The 24893-nt window shown below is 54.8% G+C and overlaps 3 protein-coding genes and 2 long non-coding RNA genes across 5 annotated transcripts in view; 1 reads left to right on the forward strand and 4 right to left on the reverse strand.

Moving 5' to 3' along the window:
• Positions 1-583: 583 nt before the first annotated feature.
• Positions 584-2773, reverse strand: LOC145715628 (uncharacterized). Its single transcript, XR_014138019.1, has 2 exons — positions 2009-2773; positions 584-1687 (listed from the first exon to the last, which is right to left on the reverse strand). It is a non-coding gene; the product is annotated as an uncharacterized LOC145715628 (long non-coding RNA).
• Positions 2774-13879: 11106 nt separating this feature from the next.
• Positions 13880-16720, reverse strand: LOC132693567 (interleukin-17 receptor E-like protein; the record flags this gene model as incomplete). Its single annotated transcript, XM_078449214.2, has 8 exons — positions 13880-14013; positions 14287-14475; positions 15186-15243; positions 15430-15510; positions 15705-15868; positions 16078-16135; positions 16417-16461; positions 16529-16720. Coding segments are annotated over 8 exons (813 nt in total), but the record flags the coding sequence as incomplete, so codon positions are not given.
• Positions 16636-18979, reverse strand: LOC144616854 (interleukin-17 receptor E-like protein). Its single transcript, XM_078449274.1, has 6 exons — positions 18871-18979; positions 18582-18691; positions 18237-18351; positions 17938-17982; positions 17548-17687; positions 16636-17360 (listed from the first exon to the last, which is right to left on the reverse strand). Exons 1-6 carry the CDS (start codon positions 18977-18979, stop codon positions 17040-17042), a joined length of 840 nt encoding a protein of 279 aa, XP_078305400.1. The 3' UTR covers positions 16636-17039.
• LOC132693568 (uncharacterized) lies at positions 17559-24207 on the forward strand. The gene is made up of 4 exons (XR_013556591.2): positions 17559-17670; positions 18070-18246; positions 18778-19039; positions 23461-24207. It is a non-coding gene; the product is annotated as an uncharacterized LOC132693568 (long non-coding RNA).
• TTLL8 (tubulin tyrosine ligase like 8) overlaps positions 18911-24893 on the reverse strand; it is a 78956-nt gene continuing 72973 nt past the window's right edge. The window contains exon 14 of the mRNA XM_060656056.3: positions 18911-19020. Within this exon, the coding sequence (XP_060512039.2) occupies positions 19008-19020 (13 nt within the window). The 3' untranslated portion in view covers positions 18911-19007. The remainder of the gene's footprint in view (positions 19021-24893) is intronic.

The following is a 24893-nucleotide window of genomic DNA, read 5'->3' on the forward strand; positions in this document are numbered from 1 at the left end:
GAAAAACATGAAAATGTCAGTTCACGTGGGTAAAGACAACAGACACCGATGATGTGATACCACCGATGTTTGAATGATCTGACAGGGACTTTCAAGCGGCTATTAAAATGCTTTAACCAGAAACTGCAAAAAGTCTTGACACAAATTGAAATAGAACGGCTCAGCAAAGGGAAAGACATAAAAAAAAAAAAAAAAAAAAAAAAAAAAAAAAAAAGAGGCAAATGGAAATTTTGGAATTGAAAAGCAGAATAACCTAAAGGGAAAAAGACCCTCATGGAGGGATTGAATACCAGAACTGAGATGACAAGAGAGTCAATGAACTTTGAAGACACAGCAACAGAAATTCATCTGAGCAAGAGAGAAGATTTAAAAAAATGAACCGTCTCAGGGACCCACGGGACGACAGAGCTAATGTTTGTTTCATTAGAGTCCCAGAAAGAGAGGAGAAAGACCGTGAGACTCAAAAAATATTTAAGGAGATTATGGCTGAAAGCTTCACAAGTTTGGTGAAAGACATCAACTTATAATTTAAAAAAACAGAACAAATCCCACCCAGGAAAAACTGAAAAAAATCCACACCAAGTCACTTAAAAAATTTTTTTTATGTTTATTTACTTTTGAGAGAGAAACAAAGCACAAGCAAGGAAGGGGCAGAGAGAGAGGGAGACACAGAATCCGAAGCAGGCTCCAGGCTCCGAGCTGTCAGCGCAGAGCCCGATGCGGGGCTCGAACTCGCGAACCGTGAGATCATGACCTGAGCCGAAGTCGGACGCTTACCTGATTGAGCCACCCAGGCGCCCCCACACCAAGACACTTTATACTCAAATTGCTGGAAACTAAAAACAGAGAAAAAAAATCTTAAAAGCAGCCAGAGAAAAATGTGTTACCTATAGAAGAACGATGATTTGAATGCCAGACTTTGTTATCGGTAATACAGTATCTTTTTGGTGCTGAAAGAAAAGAATCATTGTTCAGATTTCTATATCCGGCAAACTTCCTTAACCTGACAAAGGGCATTGATAAAAGTCCTACAGCTAAATCGTACTTCATGTGAAAGCCTGAATGCTTCCAGCTGGGATTAGGATCACGGCAAGGGCGCCCTCCCTCAGCACTCTTACTTCACGCAGTGCTGGAAAGTCCAGCCAGTGCAATGGGGCAAGAAAAGGAAATAAAAGGCATATTGATTGGGAAGGAAGAATAAAGCCATCCTTATTTGCAGACAACGCAGCGATCTGTGTAGAAAATCCCGGGGAATCTATTTTTTAAACAGAACCAAACTCTTAGAACCAGTAAGTGAGTTTAAGCAAGGTTGCAGGATAGGAGATTGACACATCAAAATCAACTGTATGCCCAGATAGATACAAGCAATGAATAATTGGAGACCACAATTTTCAGACTATCACTTTTTGCCAAAGCTTCCCAAAACGTCCAGGTGCAAATCTAGCAAAATACGAAAAGGTTCTGAGAACTGAAAACGACAAAATGCTGTTGAAAGAAATCAGATACGATCTACATAAATAGAAAGGCTTACCATGTTCATGAATTTGAAGGCTCAGCATAGCAAAGACGTCAGTTCTCCTCAAAGTGATCTATAGACTTCACACATCACGAGGCAAAATTCCAGCAAGATTTTTTTTTGTAGGCAGAGATGGGCAAATTCTAAAATGCACACGTAAGAGCAATGGAACTAGACGTAAAACAACTGGAAAGAGAACAAAACTGCTGCAAGCCACCTGATTGGAACACTTACCACCCAGCTGCGTGAGCAACACAGGGTGGGACTGGTGTTAGAGGGACCCGGGCGCCGACCAGATGGGTGGTCCAGAAACAGAGCCACGGAAAACTCTGGCAGCCGTGTGAGCACCGCTCAGCGTAGGACAAGCAGCTGTCTCAGCAAACGGAACTGGGCCGGTGTCAGCCACGCGCGAGGGGGGAGCCCGTACCTCCAGTCCACACCTCAGGCGAAGGTAAGCTCAAAGGGAGTCCCGGGTTTAAGTGCACAACATACACAACTTGCGCAGGAGATCACGGGACGCGATCTTCACGACACGGGCTTGCTCGGAGTTTGCAGAGACGCCATCGGAGAAGAAACTGATAAACTGGGCTTCATCCCCACGCAGACTTTTGCTCCCCCAGAGACACTGTCAAGGGAACGACAGGAAACAGGTGCTGTGAACCCCGTGTCGGAGGAGGGTCGCAGAGTGTCCACACTGAGACAGCACTATCTGCAGGTAGGAAAGGTCTTCATCCAAAGCGGATGCGGGGACGACGAAGAGGCCACGAGAAGACCTCGGTGTCATTAGACACCAGAGACCCCCCCCCCCCCAGCCCCGACGAGGCGCCCCCAGGGCCTTCAGGAGGCCAGGGAGCAGCTGTGGAGGGAGCAGGCGGGCAGCGGCCCCCGGGCGACGGTCTCGGCTCCCGCTTCCCACCCGACACGGGATGCGGCAATCCCAGCCCTGGCCGGTCACCCGGACACGGGATGCACGTTCACACAAAAACCGGGCACGATCGTGGTAGGAGGCTTTGTGTGCAACAGGAGGCAACAACCGAACGTTCTTCAGTGTGTGAACGGCCACCCGTCTACACCGCGGGACGCCGAGGCACCGAGAGGAACAAGCTGTGGATTCACACACAAGCGCCCGGGTGAATCCCAGGCCTGCTGCTGCAGCCACCGCTTGGAGGGCGGGGCCAGGGCCCAGGGCAGACCAAGCCACCGCCGGAGGGGACCAGAGCAGGGCTTCAGGGCGAAGGGGGTGGGGGGTGAGGGGGGGTGAAAGGGGCGAAGGGGGTGGGGGTGGGGGTGAGGGGGGGTGAAAGGGGCGAAGGGGGTGGGGGTGGGGGTTAGGGGGTGAAAGGGGTGAGGGAGAGGTGAACAAGGGATGAGGGGGTGAGGGGTGAAGGGGGAGTGAAGAAGGGGTGAAAGGTGGTAAAGAGGGGGTGTGAAGGGGGGTGAGGGGGTGAAGGGGGGATGAGGGAGGTGAAGGGGGGGTGAGGGGGGCGGAGCGGGGGTGGAGGGGGGTGGGGGGGTCTACCTGCCACAGCAGGAGGCGGTCCTTGGGGTGACGGAACTGCTCCGACCCCGGTGGAGCGACGACTCTCCAAACAGTCCACGAAACCGTCCACGCAAATAGAAGCGGCAATTTTTCAGAATGATAATTAAAAATCAGCCGAACAAAAGATTTTTCAAAGATACATTTCAGGCCTCGTTTGCGCGCGCCGGGCTTTCTCTTTGGAGCGGGTTCTCCCGGAGGGGGACGGGCGGTCACCTCCTCGGGGACCCCCTCCACCAGGGGATCCCACCAGGGCGCAGCCGTGCGCCTGCGCCCCGCAGCTGCAACGGGGCGCGCCCGCACCCTGGGGCGGGGGCTCCCTCGCGGGTCAGGGCCGGCGCTGCGAGGTGGGGGGGGCGCCGAGAGAGCCATTTGCGGGGGGATCCGGGGGCCGAGAAAAGCGAGACGTCCTCAAAGACGTTTCCCCGGGAAAGGCCAAAGCGGGGCTGGGGGGCAGGGGGGACCTGGAGCCACCTCCCTGGCCCCCGAGGCCCGCCCCCACAGGACTCGGGAGGGCTCACAGGGCCGCCCCCTCCCCGCGACACACGGGGCGCAGGGCTCTCGCCCTCCGGGGCCGGAAGCCGAGCCCCCGCCCCCTCCCCCGGGACAGCTCCCTCCCCCCCCCCCCCCCCCCCCCCGAGCCGCTCGGGGGGCGTCCGAGGTCGCCGGGCCCAACCCCCGCAGCTGCTCCCTCGCCCCGCCCCGCCCGCGCCGTCTGCCTCCCCCGCGCCGCGCGGCGACCCTCCCCAGCCTGCCCCCGAGACCCGGGCTCAAACCGGCCCTCGGAATCGCGTTGGGGGATGGGGGGTTGGGGGGGGGGGGGCGGATGACCACGAGGTCGCCTGGCTCCGTCCCTTTTCCCGACCCAGGGACCCGAGCCCGCGCCCCACCCCCTTCCCCGGATCTGAGGCTCCCCCCCCCACCCCATTCCCGCCCCCGGGCTCCGAGCACACGCCCCGCCCCCGGACCCGGATCCGAGGACACGCCCCGCCCCTGCCCCACTCCTTCCCCCCCCTCCCCCGGGTCCGCCCCGCCCCCGGACCCCGATCCGAGGATACGCCCCGCCCCCGCCCCGAACCCCTCGTGCCTCCCCATCTGCAGGGCGACCCCCTGGCCTCTCGCTCCGGGTGTTGCAGCGGCTCGCATCGGCTCTGCTCTCCACGCTTCTGCGTGCCCCGCACCCCTGCTCGCGGAGTCCGAGGCCCCTCCCACACCCTTCACGGGGGAAGAAAGCCCACTGCTTCTCAGGGGGAAGCCCGCTCTGCCCCTCCTCCTCCCCGCCCTCCTCCCTCCCTTCGGGTCCTGTGACTCTTTCCGTGTCCACCCCCGGGCCTTTGCACTGACTCTTCCCTCTCCCCTAACGTTTTTCCTCCACGTGTCGTGAGCAGAATTACAAATCAAACTGCTGTTAACATGGAAAAAGACTTCCCACTCCCTTCTCTTAGAGAATTTCGTATAGAAAACTAGTAAGTTCTTTCTGTCCCTTTGAGATGGATGCAAACTTTTTGAAAAGCTATAAACAAGCCTCGGGCCAGTTTTGCCTTCCAGGAACGTTTTTCTTGAGAGTCTCAGAGCGATCTCTTTGAAATGGAAACAACAGGGAAGGTACCCCTCCCCTCGGGACTTAGAAGCCTGGCCTCAAGTGGATACCAGCTGTCACGGAAATAGGGTCATTTAAAATTTGCTTGGAATGAAAGGGGACAGCCGCCGCAATGACCACCCAATCACCAGGTCAACTTACAGTGAACTGTGCCGCACAGGGCGCCGACAAGTCCTTTAAAGAAAGGCTTTATGGCTCTCAGTCAGGAGAGCGCGCAACTCTTGATCCCTGGGTTGGAAGGTGGAGGCCCATGCTGGGTTTAGAGAACACGTAAAAAAACAAGCCTTTGGGGGGAAAAAGTCTTATTGTGGTAAAATATACCTAAGGTAAGGTTTTCCGTTTGAACAATGTTGAAGCGGTACAACCCAGTAGCATCGGGTACGCTCACATTGTTGTGCACCCGTTACCACCATTTGTGTTTTGAGAGCGTGCACGAGTGGGGGAGGGGCGGGGGGGGGAGAGAGAGAGAATCACAAGCAGAGCGCCTGCTCAGTGCAGAGCCCAACGGGATCATGACCTGAGCTGAAATCAAGAGTCGGACACTTAACGACTGAGCCACCCAGGTGCTCCTATTTCCAGAACTTTTTAATCATCCCAAACAAAAACTCTGTACCTATGAAACTCCCCACCCCTCGTCCCTCAGGCCACGGTGACCTGTGGTCTTCACGTGCCTATCTGTGCAGCTGTTACGAGTGGAATCACAGCCTGTGGCCGTTTGTGTCTGGTTTATTTCACTGAGGGTAGTGTTTTCGAGGCTCATCCTGTTGTAGTTGTAGGCAGGTGTCAGGACCTCGTTCCTTCCAGTGCTAATATTCCACTGTGGATACGCAACGTTTGGTTCATCCGTCGATGGGCACACGGGGAGGGTACAACTTTACAACTTCACTCCTTTGCCTGTGGAGATCCAGTTTTCCCAGCACCGTTTGTTCAAAAGACACCCTTTCTCCCTTGAAATGGTCTTTTCACCTGTTGAAAATCAATTGACCACATATACGAGAGTTTATTTCTGGACACTCGATTCTATCCCATTGGTCTGTGTGTCTGTCCTTGAGCCAATACCACACTCCTGATTGCTGAAGCTTCGTAGTAAGTTTTGAAATCAGGACGTGTGAGACCGACTTTGGTCTTTTTCAGTATATATTTTGTCTATTCAGTTCCCTTGTGATTCCATATGAATTTTATCTATTATTATTATCTTAAAATATTTATTTATTTTTGAAGCGCAAGTGAAGGGAGGGCAGAGAGAAAGAGAGTGAGACACAGAACCCGAAGCAGGCTCCTGGCTCTGAGCCGTCAGCACAGAGATCGACATGGGGCTCGCACTCATGAACCGGGAGATCATGACCCGAGCCTTAGTCGGACGCCGAACCAACTGAGCCACCCAGGCGCCCCTTATTATTATTATTATTATTTTTAAAAGATTTGTTTTATTTAAGTAGTCTCTACACCCAGCATGGGGCTTGAACTCACAACCCTGAGATCGAGAGTCACGTGCTTTACCAGCTGAACCAGCCAGGTGCCCCTCCATATGAATTTTAAGATAGATTTTTCTGTTTCTTCAAAAACACCATGGAAGACATTGCTTCGAATCTGTAGATCACTTAGGGTAGTACTGACATCGTAACAGTATTAAACCTTCCAATCCATGAACACAGATGCCTTTCCACAGAGGCTGAAACACACTTGTAGTTTACATCGTAGGAGTCGTCCTCCTCCTTGGTTGAAGTTATTTCTAAGTATTCTTCTCTGATGCTATCGTAGATGGAATTGTTTCCTTAATTTCCCTTTGCCAGTGTTCTTTGTGAATGCGTATAGATCCAACTGACTTTTTTAAAAAAGTGTTTAGTTATTTTTGAGGGGGGGAGGGGCAGAGAGAAAGAGGGGGACAGAGGATCTGAAGCAGGCTCAGTGCAGACAGCAGAGAGCCCATCGTGGGGCTTGAACTCATGAACCATGAGATCATGACCTGAGCCGAAGTCGGATGCTCAAACGACTGAGCCACCCAGGTCCCAAGTTGCAACTGACTTTAGTGTGTTGGTTTTGTGTCCGATTTTGAATTCATTTGTCAGTCCTAGAAGTGTTCTGGGGGGAATCTTTAGGGTTTTCTACATATCAGATCATGTCATCTGCAAATAGAGATAATTTAATTCTCCAATTTGCATGACTTTTATATCTATTTCTTGCTTAATTGCTCTGGCTAGCACTCTCGGTGCCGAGTTGAATGTTGAGAGTGAGTGTCTTTGTCTTGTTCCGGAGTAAAGTTTCCAGCCCTTCACCATTGAGTGTGATGTTAGCTGTGAACTTGTCATAGGTGACCTTTATCATGTCAAGGAAGTTCCTGTCTATTCCTAGTTTATTAAGCATTTTTATCACGAAAGAAGGATGCTTTTTCTGCACCAATTGAGATGATCGTGTGTGGTTTTTTTCCTTCATTCTGTAAATGTGGTGTATTACATTGATTGATTTCTGGATATTGAATCACCCTTGTGTTCCAGGAGTAAATCCCAATTGGTCATGGTGTGTAATCCTTTCAAGATGCTTCTGAATTCAGTTTGCTGGTATTTTGTTGAGGATTTCGACACCTATACTCACAAGGGTATTGAACTGTAGTTTTCTTTTTTTTTTAAATTTTTTTAATGTTTTTATTTATTTTTGAGACAGAGAGAGACAGAGCATAAATGGGGGAGGGGCAGAGAGAGAGGGAGACACAGAATCAGAAGTAGGCTCCAGGCTCTGAGCCATCAGCCCAGAGCCCGACGCGGGGCTCGAACTCACGGACCGCGAGATCGTGACCTGAGCTGAAGTCGGACGCTTAACCGACTGAGCCACCCAGGCGCCCCTGTAGTTTTCTTTTTTAAGTTTATTTGTCTTGAGAGAGAGAGAGAGAGTGTGAGTGGGGGAGGGGAGAGAGAGAGAGAGAGAGGGAGAGAGAATTCCAACCAGGCTCCACCTGCAGTGTGGAACCCAACACAGGGCTTGATCTCATGACCCTGAGATCATCACCTGAGCCAAAATGAGAGTCAGATGCTAAACCGACTGAGCCCCCCAGGCGCCCCTGAACTGTAGTTTTCTTATAGTGTCTTTCTGGCTTTGAAATTGGTAATGAGTTAGGATATTTCCCCTTCTATTTTTTTGGAAGAGTTGGGAAGTTAATTCTTCTTAAAATGTTTAATTGAATTCACCAGCGAAGCCCTCTCTCCTGGCCTTTTCTTTGTTGGGAGGTTTTCCATAACTGATTCAATCGCTTGCTTTTTGTCTAGTCAGATTTTCTATTTCTTCTTGACTCGGTTTTGGTAGCTTGCGTGCTGGGAGTTTGTCCATTGCATTTAGGTTACCCTGTATTTGTTGCTGTACAGTTGCCTTTAGGATGCTTTTGAAATCCTTTTTATTTCTGTAAAATTAATAGTAATATCCTCACTTGACTTGTGATTTTAGTAATCTGAGTCTTCTCTCTTTTTTCTTAGTCAATCTGACTAAAAAGAGGTGCGTTCATTCTGTTGATACTTTTAATGAACTAACTTTTGATTTCATCCATTTTCTCGATTTCTGTACTCTCCATGTCACTTATTTCCATGCTAATCTTTATTTTCCTTCCTCCTACTAGTTCTGAGTGTAGTTTTCTGGGTTTTGCCTTTTGTTCCTAATTGTGGCATCTACTGGAGAATATACATATTCACATTTAAGGAAATTTCTGTTAAGTCACTGAATGATCACAGAAATAATGGAACCAGAAATTCAATGACCACATGTAACAAGAAATAAAGACTTTGCATAAATAGTTTGGAAAAGTCACTAAACAAATGGAAGATTAGCCTTCAATATGCAAAACTCAACAATTCATGAGGAGCGGGAAAGTGTGGTCTTTTTTTTTTTAAGATTTTTTATTTTTAAGTAGTCTCTGTACCCAATGTGGGAGGGACTTGAACTCACAACCCTGAGATCAAGAGTTGTGTGCTCCACTGACTGAGCCCACCAGACGCCCCAGGAGAATGTGATCTGCAGAGTTACATTACGCTCAGAACGTTCAGTGTTCAACAAAAAAGTACAAAGTATTCCAAAAAATAGAAAATATGGCCCGTTCTTAGGGGAAAAAGAGATTTATACAGAAACCAGCTCTGAAGAAGTCCACACACTGGAATTAATAGACACAGATGTTAAATCAACATCTTTAATTTGTGTAACAAGTTAAAGGAAATCAGGGGAACAAGGTACAAAGAGGGAATTCCAGTAAAGAGACAGAAACTGTGAAAAGCGACCAAATAGAAAATCCGGAGCTGGAAAGTACAGTGGCTGAAATGAAGAATTCACCAGGGAGATCCTACAACACGTTTAAGCACACTGGAAGATGAAGCCATTGAAATCACCCAGTTTGAGAAGCAAAAATAAAAAGAATAAAGAAAAAGGGAAGGGCGAGGGAGACCTAGGGAACACCATCAGGACTACTCACATGCACATCGTGGGCATCCGAGAAGGAGAAGAGAGAGAATGGGACGTACACATATTTGAAGGAATAATGGCCCCAAACTCCCCAAATGTGATGAACGATATGAATCTGTATATCTAGGAGTCTCAGCAAATTCCAAGCAGGATAAACTCAGAGGTCCCCACTAGGACACATTATAATCAAACTATCAAGGGCCAAGGTCAGAGAAAATCTTTAAAGCAGCGAGAGAGATACCGACTTGTCACATACAAGAGATCCTCAAAAAGGTTTTAGGCAGATTTCTCATTAGAAGACATGGAGACCAGAAGGCAGTAGGATGACATACTTAAAGTCATGAAAGACAAAAACAAAAACCCTGTCAACCAAGAATTCTGTATCCAGAAAAACTGTCTTCCAAAAACAAAGGGGAAAGTGAGATACTTCCTGATAAGTAAGACCTGAGAGAGTTGATCGCAAGTAGATATCCTGTATGAGAAACGCTAAAGGGCCAAAATGACAGGACCCTAGACACTAACTCAAAGCTGCATGAAGAAAGACAGAACAGGTGACTACACAGAAAGATATACAAGCTGGCATTACTGCATTTTGGTTTGTAAGTCGTCCTTTTCCCCCCCTATATGATTTAGAAATGCAGGAAGCAATCTGTCAGTGGGCACACAGTTCATATCTGTGACAACAACGGGGGATAGGAGCTGAATGTCTGTACACTATTGAGACTCAATTGGTATTCTTCAAACTATGGTGTTCTAATTCTAAGATTTCAATTGTAACTTTCAAGGCAACCACTGGGAGAATACCGAAAAGAATATACAGAAAAGGAAAGGAGAAGGAACTCAAAATGGTACCATACAGAAATCAACTAAATACCAAAAACAGGCAGTAGTGGGGGAAATGAGGAAGAAAAACCATATGAGACACACAGCAAAGAAATGACTAACTGGTGGAAGTAAATCCTTTCTTTTCAGGAATCTCTTTAAACGTAAATGGATTAAACTCTCCAATTAAAAGGCAGGGATTGGCAGAGTGCATAAAACAACATGATCCATCTGCGACATGCTGTACAAGAGACTCACTTTAGATAAAAAGACACACAGAGGTGGAAAGTCAAAGGATGGAATAAGGTGCTCCATGCAGGGGCACCTGAGGGGCTCAGTTGGTTAGGCATCTGACTTCAGCTCAGGTCATGATCTCACAGTTGTGAGTTGGAGCCCCGCATCCATTCTCAGTGCAGAGCCCACTCTGGGTCCTTGTCTCCCTCCCTCTGCCCCTCCCCCGCCCATGCTCTCTCTGTCAAAAATAAGTAAACATTAAAAAAAAAGATATCCCATGCAAACTGTAATCAAAGAGAGCTGGGGTGCCTGTATTATTATCACATGAAATAGGCTGTATGTCAGGTGCCCTTTGGACAAGTTGTCATTTCTCACGATCGTGTATAGAAAGGGTTGTACCTGCCCAGCTCATGTGAGAGGGTGAGTTTTCTGCCTTGCAATCTCTTAACACTTATTCAATAGCAAAACTGTTCAGTTCTTCCCAGCCTTTGTAGAGAGGACTCACCGGGTTGGCAGGAGACTGTTTTTAACCGTTGGTCCCAATGGTGTCCTCTAACTCCCTTATCTCCTTTTTGTCTTTGCATGAGACCCACCTGCCACTATGCCCCCAGGACCAGCTCCTTCCCTTATCCAGCTCTGCCTTTTCTTTCTTTTTTTAATGTCTATTTAGTTTTGAGAGACAGAGAGAGACAGTGAAAGAGCAGGGGAGGAACAGAGAGAGGGAGACACAGAATCAGAAGCAGGCTCCAGGCTCCAAGCTGTCGGCACAGAGCCCGATGTGGGGCTCAAACCCACGAACTGCGGAGATCATGACCTGAGCTGAAGTTGGTTGCTTAACCGACTGAGCCACCAGGCACCCCTCTGCCTTTTCTGAATGCCCTTTTCACATCCCAGATAATGTACTCACTGTTTTATGGGTTTTTTTTGCCTTGCTCCTCTGCCTCGGGCAGGGGCCTGTGTCTATGTTGTTCACTGAGGGAGTAGGCACACAGCAGTCACTACATAAGTCCTGGTAAATGAATGAATGTCCAATAGGCAGCTCAAACTCACCAGGGCCAAACACTAACTATAGCTGCTGTGTCCCCTGTTCAGCCCATGGAGCTCTGCCTTCCAGTCACTGAGGCCGAAATGTTGGTCATTTTTGCTCATACCCATGGTGTCCATGCTGGACGTCCCATGGCCCCACCTGCCTGCCTGTCAGATCCCATCTCTCACCTGTCAGATCCCGTTAGAACCAGGCAGCTCATGGCCCTTCGCCTCTGCAGTCTCAGCTCACAAGGCACCCTCTCCCATACTTCCTGTCTGCTTTCCCGCCTCGTTCTCCCCAGCCTCAGCCTGGCGCGGGGCACCCCATATAATGTATGTATTTAGTCGTCTGTCTCCCGCACGCAAAACTCAGCTCCTGGCAGGGTGATGAACAGTCCCCGTTTGCCTGGGCTTCAGGACTGAGAATCCTGACCCAATCAGGCCCTCGGTCCAGGGCAGACCCAGGCTTGGTCCCCAGTTGCAAGGGCGGGGATCTTTGTCAATGTTACTTCCTGATGCTGGGTCAGTGGGGCACCCAGTGGTACTCAGCACCTGCTTGAGAAATGGGTGAATGAATGCGTGAATGAATGAGGCACACAGATGTCCCAAAGACTCCCTGTGGGTCAAGTGAGAGCCCCGGCGGGGGTGACCTAGCCACCTACCTTTAGCCCTTCCCATCCTGGGGCCTGAGTTCCTCGCGTCTTTCTCCTGGACAGGAGTGGCCTGGGATGGGGGAGGGTGTTACGGGTCAAAGCGGGCCTGCCAGGCCAGGGGGCGCTGGGTGTGGCCTAAGATCTTGGCTTGGAGGTTGATCCCTGAGCGCCACTGCCACTTGGTGGCAGCACACACGCGGACAGCCGGGAAGCCGTGCCCGAGGAGGCCCCTCCTCACCCCAGTCCCTACAGCCCCGAATGTCCTCGACAGGCTCGCAGTCATAGCCTGTTTGGGCCTCGGTCTCCCCCACCCGTGGAAGGCCAGGGCTCCCGCAAGTCCTGAAGGCGCCCGCCTCTGGTCTGCTCCCGCACCCCCTCCCTGCTCCACCTCCCGGCAGGTGAGGATTTTCCGGGGTAGCCCTGGGTCCGAGCCCGGATGGTCCAGGTGAGGGGAGCAGGAACGCAGGGCAGGGGCGGCACAGCCGTAGCCAGCGCTCAGTCCCCCTCCCTGCCCTGCGCCTTGACGGGGAGGGGGCACCGCGGGCAGACGGTGTTGGGTGGGGGTAAGAGGACCCCTCGCCTCCAAGGGCCGGGCAATGCGAAAACGTGGTGAGCGCAGACCACAGCCCGCCACCCCCGAAACCCTGACCTGGGATGGGGGTGGGTGGCCTGGGACCCGAGGGTGAGGCCTCTCTGCCCCTCCGCCCACCCCCCTTTCACCCTCCTTTCAGCTCCTGTTTGACCCGGCCTCTCACGGCCCCTTTCGGGGACCAGACGCTGGAGGGGGTTGCAGGAAAGGGCGCCCCCTTGCTCCGCCCCTTCAGTGTGGGGGGCGGATCTCCGGGCTGAGCGCCAGCAGGGGTGAACCAGCGGCACACCCCTCTCCTCCCACTGTCCCTCCCATACATGGCCCCGGGCAGGCCGCCGAGGTATTGGCATCTCCAGCCTATGGGGTGTCCTCGGGGGACAGCCTGGGGCTCCTACGTGGTGGGGGTCGCCGGGGGAGGGCAGCAGGCTCTGTCTGCGGCCTGTGGTTCCGCCCTCGCCTCCTCGGCCATCCCGCCCCCCCCCATTTTAACAGGTACAGCTGGGCGCCATAACCCTCCCCCACCCCACCTGCTACAGGGCTTCCGTCGCCCTGCAGACCCCGCATCTGTCCTCAAGCGAAGAGGCGAGCTAGGCGCACAAGTGTTTACTGGTTTTGCCCACTCCTGGTCTGCTGTAGCCACCCCCCTCCCCACCCCCTGCAGGGCGGGAAGGGGGCCAGGCCCTGGGTGCCTGGTGGGGGGCCACTGTGGTCAGGTGGACACGAGCGGGGACTCCAGATGCAGGAGGGACAGCCTGGCAGTGCCTGTGAGCAAGCAGGACAGTTCTGTGGGGGCACATCTGCCGGGCCGGCCGCTGGGTGACCCCTGGCCTGGGTGTGGAAATCACGCTGCAGGGCCAAGGGTCCCTCTGTGGTCCTTGAGCACAGATGGCACACAGTGGCCCTTAATGACACTTCTGAGAAGGGCACATCCCTGCAGGTGGCTCCTGAGGCCACAGGAAGTGGCCAGCCTTGGCCCGACTGGCTGTGCAAGGTGACCTGAGCTCTGGGAGGGTCGGTGCAGGGGGCCGGGCGGAGGCCCCGCCTGGGCAGTGGGGGGGCCGCCCTGCTAGCATGTGGACAGTCGGTATGGGAGCGCTCTGGGCAGGGGCTGGGGGTGGGTGGTCCTGGGCCAACGGAGCCTGGTCAGCCGTAGCAAGTGTGGGGTCGCACTCTACTTTCCAGCGCTCAGGCAGGGGCCAGGGATGGTGGCCGTGACCCCGGGTGGTCCGGAGGGAGCCTGCACCAAGCTGAGACGGGACAGGTAGGAGGCCAGGCCATCCAGGAGAGAGGGCAGCCCACCCAGCCATTCCGTGGCCTTCAGCAGGGGGTTCAGGGAGGGGCTGAGGGCCCTTCATCTGACCCAAAGCTCCCCGCCCAGCTTGAGGGCCCCCAGGGAGCTGTGCGCGGCTGGGGAGACGCAAGGTGGCCGGCCCCACAGCCCGTGTGCAGGCGAGCCGCCTCTAAGTTCTGAGGCCTGGCTTTTGCTGCCAGAGGCTCGGAGCCCCAGATGTGAGCCCTCTGCACCCCAGCATTCAGCCAGGGCATCTGCTTGTGCTCCGTGAGGCTCCTGGCCTCAGTCCGCTGTCCCCTGGGTGGCAGCTGGAAAGAGAGGGACGGGAGTGCTGGTTCAGTCTACACAATACCAACCTTGTCTGGGGGCACAGCCTCCTCCAGCTCACCCCCAGCTGTGTGGCCGGGGGAAGGAGAGGGAGCCGTGGGCTCCAAATGCTCCGGGCTCATTGGGCAGGCCCTTCTAGGCCCTTCCAGGCCTTTCCAGGCTGCCCGTCCTTTCTTCGGGGGCAGTCCACTTAGACCCCCAAAGCAGCCCGGTCTCTCTGCTCACAGGCCGGTCCCTGGGACCCTGGGACTCACCCGGTGTGGCATGGAGGTTCTGGCAGTGGCTGGGGTCAGCTCCCAGGTCACCTGGCTGGCAGGCGGTGGAGCCCCGCCCCAGATACGGGCCCTCAGGGGTGACCGTCGCCCCTTTGGCCTGTGATCTGCTGGAGGGGATCTTGGCTGAGGAATGGGGGCCCAGACTTGACTGAAAAGCTCCTCTGGGGGCTGGGAGGGGTTGGAAGACACGGGTGTAAGAGGCCCTGGCCAGGCCACCAGCTTTGGAAAGGGTGCGAGCCGCCCGGAGGCCTGGGTGCGAGCCCCTTCCCATCTCCCTCTCCCTCCAGGGCTCCTGCCGTCCACTCTCCGTCAGCAGCCAGAGGGCTTCCACACATGCAGGTGGCGATGCCCACTCCCACTTAACAGCCCGGTGCCCTTCTCAGGCCCCGCAGGCAGAGGCCACCCTCCTGGGCCACACCCAGGACCTACACGGTTCGCTCTGCCTCTTGCTAAGCCCGAGATCCCAGGAGTCTGGGCCTAAGCGGCTTGGGTGGGTGAAGGCGGGCTGATGGACGTCCCGAGGCCCCCGACAGTTGGAACCAGAACCCCGGCCAGGGGTGGTGGACACGCAGGGAGGAGGAAGCTGCACCGCAGGTGCCCAAGGATGGACCTCGGGGGTGGGGGTGGGGCCGGGCCCCTACCTTCCGTCCGGCCTGGCTTCGCCCTGGCTCAGAAGCCTGGCCTGACTCCAAGGCAGGTGGCCCCTCTGTCCCCCACTGGCGCCCGGTCTCCCGAGCGGTGCACACTACCCCCGCCCTGAGAGTGAGAGCCAGCGACCGGCTCTGAGCTGAGGATGGGGTCCAGCCCCGGCCTCCTGCGGCCCGTGAGCGTCCACTGCCCCCGCACCCCCGGGGTCGAGGCCCAGGCCCGGCACTCACTGCATTGAAGATCACACAGCTGCTGGGGGGTGGAGAAGTGCACATCGGTCCTCCAGCCCTGCAGGCGGAGGGGGGGCAGCTCGGTCAGCCCGCGGCCCCCTCCCTGCACCCCAACCGTGTCCCCCAGAGCGACAGCCTGGAGAGGAGCTTTGGGGGGCAGGAGTTCCCCTGTGGGCTGATGGCAGGGAAACAGGTCTGGGACTGGAGCAGGTGGGTGGGGGCGGGGTGGGGCGGCACCACCCACCTGGATGCAGGTGCTGGGGGCACAAGCCTCGTCCCTGGGGATGTCCACGAAGGCAACCGCGGAGTCAGCCATGAAGCCACCCTGGGTTGGGAGAGGGGCAGGTCGCGGGAAGTGGGGGTGGGGGGCAAGACCGGCCGTAGTGTGTCGCTGTGGCACAGGGACACAGGTGTCACACACAGCAGAGCAGCCCTGCACCCCTCCACACCGGGCGGTCTCCAGGGAAGCCAAGGGGTCAACCACCTTCCCCAGGAAGGCGCCCACCCCGCCTGGCTCACTGAGGCTGGAGGGAGAGGCGTGGCCTGGATCGCTGGGTGGCAGGCAGGGGGCCACATCTTCCTTTGGTGACACAGGTGCACCTTGAAGCTGGCAGCGCTGGGCGAGAAGAAGGTGACTCGGAGGTGGCCCTGAGACGCGGCTGGCCGGACAGTCATCTTCCAGGCTGTGGGGTGGAGCGTTGAGGCCCAGCAGCCCCCCCCTCCCCCGCCCCCCGCCACTTCCACTCCCCTTCTCACTGACCCGGCACCCTGTCATCCTGCCTGCCTGGCCACGAGGCATCTCTCGGAGCGCAGAAAAGGGCGTTATTTGCTGCAACCGCACAGCAAAAGGCGCAGGCCCCCTCCCTGCCCTGCGGCCCCATGGAGAGCTCACCTGGGAAGCCTAGTCGTTCGAAAGGGCACCTCACCCAGAAGCCCCGGCCGGTGGAGAACTGCAGAGAGGACACGAGGGGTGAGCTGTGGCAGGTGGGGGGTGGCCGGGGGCTCGGGCAGGCTGGGCCTCCTTCCCGCAGAGCCATTCAGCTGCACCCGCTGTCAGACCAGGGTTGGGGGCAGAGGGGGTCACTGGGAGGCTGGGCCCCAGGGCCGGGCAAGGTCTGGAGTGAGTGTGGCTGCACGTCCCCGCCCCCACGCCCCGGATCCCTCTGCCGACCCCTCTGCCGGCCTCCCTGCTGCCTCTCCCTAAGCTCCAGGCTGGCGCCGGCCCACTCACCTTCAGGCAGAGCTGGGGCTGTCTGTCCACCAGCGGGTACTGCACCTGTGGGGGGCTCGGGTCAGGCCCTGGCCGTCCGTGCCCACCCCCACCCCGCCCGGTGGCCACTCACCCTGCCCCGTGCCGACCGGCCGGAGTGCTCCAGCTCGTGGCAGAGGGCCCCTGGCTCCGGGCGCCAGCACAGGCTCACGTGGCCGCTCACGGGACAGGCGGGCTCCCAGCTCAGTGCCTGGCTTCCGGGGTGGTAGCGGATGGCGTCCCACAGTGCCTCTGTGTCTGCAGGGACCCTCCCCAGGGGCTCCAGTCAGCTGAGCCCAGCACCTGCTTCAGGGACTGCTGGGCCACGTCGAGACTCAGGTGCAGTTTCCCTGCGGGTCTCTGGGCCCTGGCCAAGTGTGTGTGTGTGTGTGTGTCCGTGTGCCTGTGCGGTGTCAGGGAGCAGAGCCCAGCGCAGGGTAACACTCCTCCACCCCCCAGAGAGCCGCTCTCGACAACACTTGCTTCTTCTTCCGGGTGAGCAGGGCCGGGGCTCGTGCACACGTGTACGCTGGGCGCGCGCACGCGGGCACACCCGTGTCTGCAGATTCTGCCACTGAAAGGGCTTGCTTGGGACACCCCTTCGGCTACGTGTTGCCCGAGGCACGCTCAAGGACCTGGGCCGGCCCGGCCCCACCCTGCCAGGCACCTTGGACGCGCTCACCTTTCCCGCCCCCTACTCCACACCACGGGGCACTTGCCATTTTCGAAGGGACAGGCCTGCATCCGCACTGCGTCAGGGGTCGCAGACCAGCCCTGCGGGAGGGGCCGGGGTCAGCGCAGGTCCTGCCCTTCCCTCGTCTCCTCCCAGCAGTGAAGGCCACACGCTCACTGACCTCAAGGCACAGGCACGGCAGCTCTCGGCTGTAGGGCAGAGAGACGGCGCGGGAGACCCTGTTCACCGTCACCTGCAGCGGAGTGGAGGGCTCAGGGGCTGGGGGCCCGGTGGGTGGGCGTGGCCTGGGCTGGGACGGGGCGGGGCGTGACGGCCCGGGGTGGGTGGGGCCTGGGGCTTGTGGGGCGGGTGGAGCCCGGGCTCGGGTGTGGGGCGGAACTTGGTCTGGGCCCGGAGGCGGTGTCCGGGGCCGGGCTCACCCGCACTGGGGCACCCACGTCCTCACAGGTGAACCACTTGAGGCAGAGCCGCACGTAGTAGTCGGAGTCCGCGAGAGCCTCGGGCACCTGTACCAGAATGACCTTGCGGCCGCGGTCTACCCAGTAGGAGAACTTCCCGGCTACAAAAAGGCGGGCGGGCGGCAGGTGGAGGCCACGCTGGGACTAGAGGTCACTGGACACAGGTCCCCACCTGTCCCGAGAGCCTCGAGGTGGTGACCCCTGCCAGCCCTAGGCACCTGGGGACCCATCGTGATCTCCCAAGTGGGACGGGCAGAAGATCCCGGTGGGAGGGCGGTGGGTGCCCGCAGCAACCTGCGGGGCTTCCCAGGGGCTGCGGGGCTGTGGTCCCACCCGGCGAGGGGGCCTCACCAAAGCAGAAGGGCAGGTTCCTCCCCACGTCTTGGTCTCTGCAGTCTGCAAACGCATAGGCAATGGTGGGCCCAGCCACTCTGTCCCCAGGAGCCGCACACCCGGGTGGGCCTCTGCCCATGTGCTCCACAGAAAGAAGTCCCGCCTCTCCAGGGAGGCCGTGACCCCGGAGCTAAGCCAAGGCGCTTGCTGGGAGCTGTGCAGCATGGGGCCCTGCCCCCTTCCTCGCGTGTCCCACCCCGAGTCGGTCCCTAGACGCCAGCGGCAGCCGTGCCGGGGCTCGCCCCAGGGGCTCTCACCTTCCACGTGGTATTGTTGGTCCAGCCGGACCCCACAGAAGTGGGGCACTGTCCTCAGGGTGACGTAGAGGCTCTGGGCCACGCTTACTTCGAAGCATTCAAAGTGCACCTGGAGCTGGGCAGGTGCAGGTGTGAGCCAGGGGCACCTGGGGTCTCCACCTACCCACCCCCGGCCAGGCCAGCCCCGCCGGGCACAGCCGGAGCTCCGCAGAAGGGGTGCCGGTTCCTCGGGCATCGGGTCGGTCAGGTGTCGAGGAAGGGGGCGCAGCCCCGGGACAGCTGCCCCTGCCTGACAAAGGCTTGGGCTGGGTGGCCCGGCAGGTGTGGGTCAGGCCCTGGCCTCACCTGCTGCCCCACATGTAGTCGGCGGGAGGCCCTTGAGACCCGCACGCTCTGACACTGGGTCTCCTGGGTGTCGAGGCTCATGGAGCAGGCCTCCAGGCCCCGCAGGCTCTCTGGGTGAAGGGAGGGACCGGGCAGGGCTTGTCAGATGGGGCAGTGAATCCTGTCCTCCTCTCCTCTCTCTGCGATGTGCGGCTAGTGGGGCCGCCCTGCCCCACCGGGCCCGTCGGATGGTGGGGGCTAAAGGAGCCCGGAGCCCACCCCCCTCACAGCACACCCCGAGGCCTCTCACCGTGCAGCGTGAGGGAGGCCTGCACACGCAGGAGCAGGGAGCAACCGTCGTGGGGGGCACACCTCATGGCAGTGGAGAGCGTCAGGGCCTCCAGGATGGACCTGGACATGGACGAAGGGGACTGCCGGCAGAAGCTGCTAAGAATATTCCCTGAGGAGGGGAGATGAGGGTGAGTGCCACGGGGCTCTCCCCCAGCACCCCGGTTAGGCCGTGTGGGTGGCCCGGCCTGGGGGGAGCCCTCGGGCTGCATGTCTGGGGAGGGGTCCTCACCATCTCGCCCCAGAGCCATCAGGGAGCTGGCCCCCCCTGAGCAGTGGACCCGCCCCTGAGCCAACTGTCTGTTGGGGATCAGGAGTGGGGCCAGGCCCGGGAGCAGGCCACACCTGAGTGTGGGTAGCTGCTGCCCTGCCTGGGGTGCAGGGGTGAATGGAGCCTGCCTTCCCATAAGCTGGCAAGCCCCATCGCCCGTCTTCAAAGATGAGCAACAGAAAAGGCCTGCTAGGGGCCCCTGGGTCATGACCCCAATGTCATGCAGCCTCGGGCTCTGTTCACAGGCCAGCGGCTGCCCTAGTGCAGGCAGGACTGGCCCGGAGGCCTTGGCGGGGCTGGGGCTGGGGCAGGCCCTAGGGCTGAGCAGCAGTCGTGGCCTTCACTTGGCCGGGCTTGCAGCTGGGGACTTGGGGGACAGTGGAGTTGGTTCCACACGAGCCGTGGAGCGCTGGGGAGGCCTGTGCCCCCCAGAGTCAGCGGCCCGGGTGCCCTCCTGCGTGCAGGGCTGTGGCTCGTCTGCAGGCATGAGAAGTGGCGTTCAGGCCTGGTGCCACGTGAGGTGGAGGGAGCAACCCCGCGGTGGGACCATGTGTCCAGGGAGGGGAAGGTGCATGTGCTCGGTGGGTGCTTCGGGGGCTCAGAACCCCCAGGGTCCCCACGGGGCATATGAGGAGGACGTCACTGGGGACAGAACTCAGGGGAAGTGCAGGCACCACAGCCTGTCAGACCAGGCTGAGGCGCTGACATGCAAATCAAGGGGGAGGCAGAGGAAGATGGCGACCAGGCGCCTCTGCGGTGAGACGGATGCGGGAACGGACGCTCCTCAAAGGCCCTAGCGCTCGAGGCCTGAGGCGCTGACCTGAAGGCACAGAGCAGCCATCTGTCCCCAAGCCTGGGGCCACAGGCTGCTTCTGCTCAGGGACCTTCTCCAGATGGAATGCAAGCAGATGGTCTATGGAGAAGGCAGGTCTTTGCAGGAGGGCAGTGGCCCGACCACGGGGGCACGGACAAACATGCTGTGGTAGGTGAGGCACTGTGGAGCCTGTCACTCAACAGGGCCCATACTGACTGGCTTCAGAAACAGACTCCATGAGATCTGAATACGTTCATGGGAAAGAAGTCCGGCTCCGTGGATCCCACTGTGGCCAAGATGGAGTCACGGTGGTGAGGTTTACCCTCCTGCCTGACACAGCCTGGAAAACCAGACGAAATAGGTGGAGCGGTGGTTTCACGACATGACACGAGGAAGAGAAGGAGAGCGATGTCCTTGGCACAGGGGACACATACGTGAGTTCCGCACGTGCGCCAGTGTCTCGAGAGCGTTTTCAGGCTGTGGTGGAGGGAGGGGATCCAGAGGAGCCCGGCACTCTCCCTGAGTCGAGGAAACGGGCAGAGAGCCTGGGCCGACCAAAGCACCAGCACTAGCAGGACGGAGTGTGAGACAGGAGAGAAGGCTTCGGAGAGAACCGCGAAGAACGTCCACCCTGCCAGGCACAGGTCAGCACACGCACGTGAGGGAACTACCGGAGGCAGGGGAGGAACCGGCCCAGAGGATCTGAGGGAAGAGTGTCCTGCACTCGTACGGGGCCGAGAATAGTTCCCGTTCTCAGCCGGGCACTGGGTAGGTGCCACACACGCGAGTCTTGCCTCAGTAGGGGATAATTAGCCTCAGACTGATTGCTGCTCTCATCCCGCCCAACGTGTCTTAAAAGCGAGACCCCAGAAAGTTTAAGCTGTTTGCAAGTAACTTAACTGTATTCCAGGAAAGCCTCAACAATATTTGTACGAACAAAAATACATATCCAGAACATAACGGGGTAAAATTCACGGTGTCTGCCATCCAATAAAAAATTACAAGACATGCAAGGAACCAGGAAAATACAGTCTATAATGAGAAGAATCGATTAATTGAAACTGATACAGGTATTAGAATTGTTAGTCAAGAACATTAAAACAATTATTATAATTGTATTCCGTATGTTCGAAAAGTTCATTATAGATATGGAAAATTAGATAGATGGGTAGATAGATCTCAAATCCAACTTCTAGAGAAAGACTATAATGTCTGAGATGAAAAAATACATCAAATGGGATTAATAGCGGATGAGATATTAAAAGAAAAGAAGACCGGGGAAGCTAACATGGCAATAGAAAGCATCCAAAAGTAAATGGAAAGAGATAACAATGATGATGGTATAACAGTAGAAGCTTTGGCAGGACAACTTCAGTGACTTAATGCATGTGTAATTAGAATCCCCAGAGGAAGGGGGGATGAAACAAAATCTTGAAGAAGTGATAGATATCTCCCCAACTTGATGAAAACTGTAAACTCGCAGATCCAGGAAGCTTGGTGAGTGCCAAGTGTAAGAAAGATGAAAAAAATCATGAGGGGGAGAAGGTGTGACTACAACAGCACAAATGCCCAGAGGGCAGAAGTGGAGCTGCCAAGGGTAGGATCGTAGGCTATTTGTGAGGTGCTGCGTTATCACTTGAAGGGAGACTCGAAGGAGTTAAAGATGTATATTATAAATGCCAAAAAAAAAAAAAATCCAAAAAGCAAAACAAAAAAACACCAAAGCAATCACTAAAGTAACAGTTTGAATAAGTCAACTAAGAAGATAAAATGAAATCACACACACACACACACACACACACACACACACACAGAAATAACTAATAAGGCAGAACAAGAAAAGGTTAATGAAGAAGAGATGGAACAAAACACAAATAGGAAGAAGATCAGTTAAACCTAACCGTCTCGGGGCACCTGGGTGGCTCAGTCAGTTGAGCATCCGACTTCAGCTCAGGTCATGATCTCGCGGTGAGTTCGAGCCCCGCATAGGGCTGTGTGCTGACAGCTCAGAGACTGGAGCCCGCTTCGGATTCTGTGTCTCCCTCTCTCTCCGCCCCTCCCCTGCTCATGCTCTGTCTCTCTCTGTCTCAAAGATAAATAAAAACATTTAAAAAATTTAAAAAACCTAACCATCTTAATAATCATATTAAGCATAAATGTTTAATAACACAGTTAGGCAAAGATTTTCAGACTGTACAGAAAAGCAACACCCAACTGTAAACTGCTTATAAGGCATACACTTTAAATAGAAAGACACAAATGCAAAAAGACACAACATGCTAAGGCTAATCAAAAGAAAGCTGGAGTAGCTGTTACCAGACAACATGGATTTCATGGCAAAGAATGGGATATTATCAGGGATAAGGATATTCATTTCACAGTAACAGAGGGAACCATTCATCAGGAGGACACAACATCCAGAACTGATATTATGCACATAATATCATAGTTTCACAGTGCGTAAAACAAAACTGATAAAAATACAGGGGGGAAGAGACGAGCCCACAACTATAGTTGGCTGCAATAGTCTTTCCTCTATACTTGACAGAACTAGCAGGCGGAAAACCGGAAAGAATAGAGTGACCTTGTATAACACAACCTACCAGCTTGACTTGATTGGCATTTACAGAACACCCCACCAATGACAGCAGAGTCTGCATGTTTTTCAAATGGAACATTTATCAAGAGAGACTATATTCTGGCACATAAAAGTCTCAGTAAATTCACAAGGATTCAGATCAAACAAACCATCTTCTCTGATCAAAATGGAATTAGAAATCAATAAAATATTCCTGGAAAATTTCCCAACATTTGAAAACTAAACAATACACTTCTACATAACCCTTGGGACAAAGAAGACACGAAAAGGGAAATAAGAAATTACTTTGAACTGAATGAAAATGAAAAAACAACGTGTAAAAACATTTGGATGCCTGCCAAAGATTCATCTTTGAAAGATGCTGGTAAGAGAATGAAAAGACGAGTCACAGACTGAGGGAAAATACTTGCAGATCATATACCTGGTAAGGAACTTGTATTCAGAACGTGTGAAGAGCTCTCCAAATTTAATAACAAGGAAACCAACAACCCAGTAAAGAGTGATATTGAACAGATTCTTCACCACGGAAGATAAAAGTGGGAGAGAAGCCCGTGAGGAAAGGCTCAACATCGACAGACGTTAGGGAAATGCAAACTTAAGCCACAATGAGCTAGTGTTACCTTGTAGAATGGCTCAGATGGAAAGGACCGACCACACCAAGTGTAGACAAGGATGTCCAGGCATAAGAATCCTCGCACACTGATGGCGGGAACAGAAAACGTCACAACCACTTTACAAAACGATTTGGCAATTTTTTAGAAGGTAAGTATACACCTGCTGTACGATGCAGACATTCCATGCCTTGATATTCACCCCAGAGTGATGAGAAAGGCTTGCCCATGAATGTTGATTGTGGTTTCGTTTTTAGAAGCCAAAACCTGGAGACAGCCCAAATGTTCATCAGCAGGTGAGTGGGCAAGCAGACCGTGGCATAGCCATCCAGTGCGACGGGCTTTTGACACACGCCACACGCGGATGAATCCAGATATGATTATGCCGAGCGAAAGAATGCAGACACAAGAGTACCCACTGCCTGATTCCATGCATCTAAAGTTTGAGAAAATGTGAGCTAATCGCTATGGAAAGAAAGCAGATATGTGGTTGTCCACTATCCTGACGGAGGTAATGGTTTCACAGGTTTCACGTAAAACCTTAGCAAACTGGATATTTAAAATATATACAGTTTGTTTTAGGTCGGCCGTATGTCAATAATGCCATAAAGCAATTTCCTCCTTCCTGCTCGTCTACAATGTGCACAAGAGGCAGGTGGTGTCCTTGGCGAGATGCGGTGCTGAGCTTGCCCCAGAGGAGCGGGTTTCTCCCAACCCAGTTTAAAGTTGTACAAGACCATGGGGCGCCTGGGTGGCTCAGTCAGCTAGGTGTCCGACTTCCGCTCAGGTCATGATCTTGCAGTTCGTGGGTTTGAGCCCCATGTCGGGCTCTGTGCTGACAGCTCGGGGCTCAGAGCCTGGAGCCTGCTTTGGATTCTGTGTGTGTGTGTCTCTCTCTCTCCCTCCCCCACTCACTCTCTCTCTCTCAAAAATAAATAAACATTTAAAAAATTTTTAATTTATACAAGACCAGAAGTGGGAAAAATAAAGCAATAATTTTTTTTTTTAATTTTTTTTTTCAACTTTTATTTTATTTTTGGGACAGAGAGAGACAGAGCATGAACGGGGGAGGGACAGAGAGAGAGGGAGACACAGAATCGGAAACAGGCCCCAGGCTCCGAGCCATCAGCCCAGAGCCCAACGCGGGGCTCGAACTCACGGACCGTGAGATCGTGACCTGGCTGAAGTCGGACGCTTAACCGACTGCGCCACCCAGGCGCCCCAAAGCAATAATTTTTTTAAAAAGGCTTGGGGTGCCTGGCTGGCTCAGTTGGAGGAGCGCGTGACTCTTGATCTGGGGGTTGGGAGTTCGAATCCCACGCTGGGTGTAGAGATTACTGAAAAATAAAATCTTAAAAAAAAAAAGGTAGAGCCATTGAAAAGAAAGGCTCGTGGTCAGCGTGGAAAATAGTGAACTATATGGATGGAAATCTGCTTATTTAAAAAAAATTTTTTTTACATATATTCATTTTTGAGAGACAGAGCACAAGTGGGGGAAGGGCAGAGAGAGGAGACACAGAATCCGAAGCAGGCTCCAGGCTCCGAGCCATCAGCACAGAGCCCGATGTGGGTCTCGAACCCACGAACTTTGAGATCATGACCCGAGCAGAAGTCGGACGCTTAACTGACCGAGCCACCCAGGCACCCCGGACAGCTGCTTATTTAAAATAAAATGTCTAAGAGTAGGCTC

This window comes from Panthera onca, chromosome B4, assembly GCF_046562875.1.
Source record: "Panthera onca isolate mPanOnc1 chromosome B4, mPanOnc1 haplotype 2, whole genome shotgun sequence".
Taxonomy (NCBI): Eukaryota; Metazoa; Chordata; class Mammalia; order Carnivora; family Felidae; genus Panthera; species Panthera onca.

What these genes read in the sequence shown, in the direction of transcription:
- LOC144616854 (XM_078449274.1), bottom strand. Translation starts at nt 18,979, where the DNA reads ATGTCCAGGTCCATCCTGGAGGCCCTGACGCTCTCCACTGCCATGAGG. An exon ending in GGCCTCCCTCACGCTGCACG is followed by an intron (nt 18,692 to 18,870) that starts GTGAGAGGCCTC and finishes CCCTTCACCCAG; the next exon opens with AGAGCCTGCGGGGCCTGGAG. An exon ending in GACTACATGTGGGGCAGCAG is followed by an intron (nt 18,352 to 18,581) that starts GTGAGGCCAGGG and finishes GCACCTGCCCAG; the next exon opens with CTCCAGGTGCACTTTGAATG.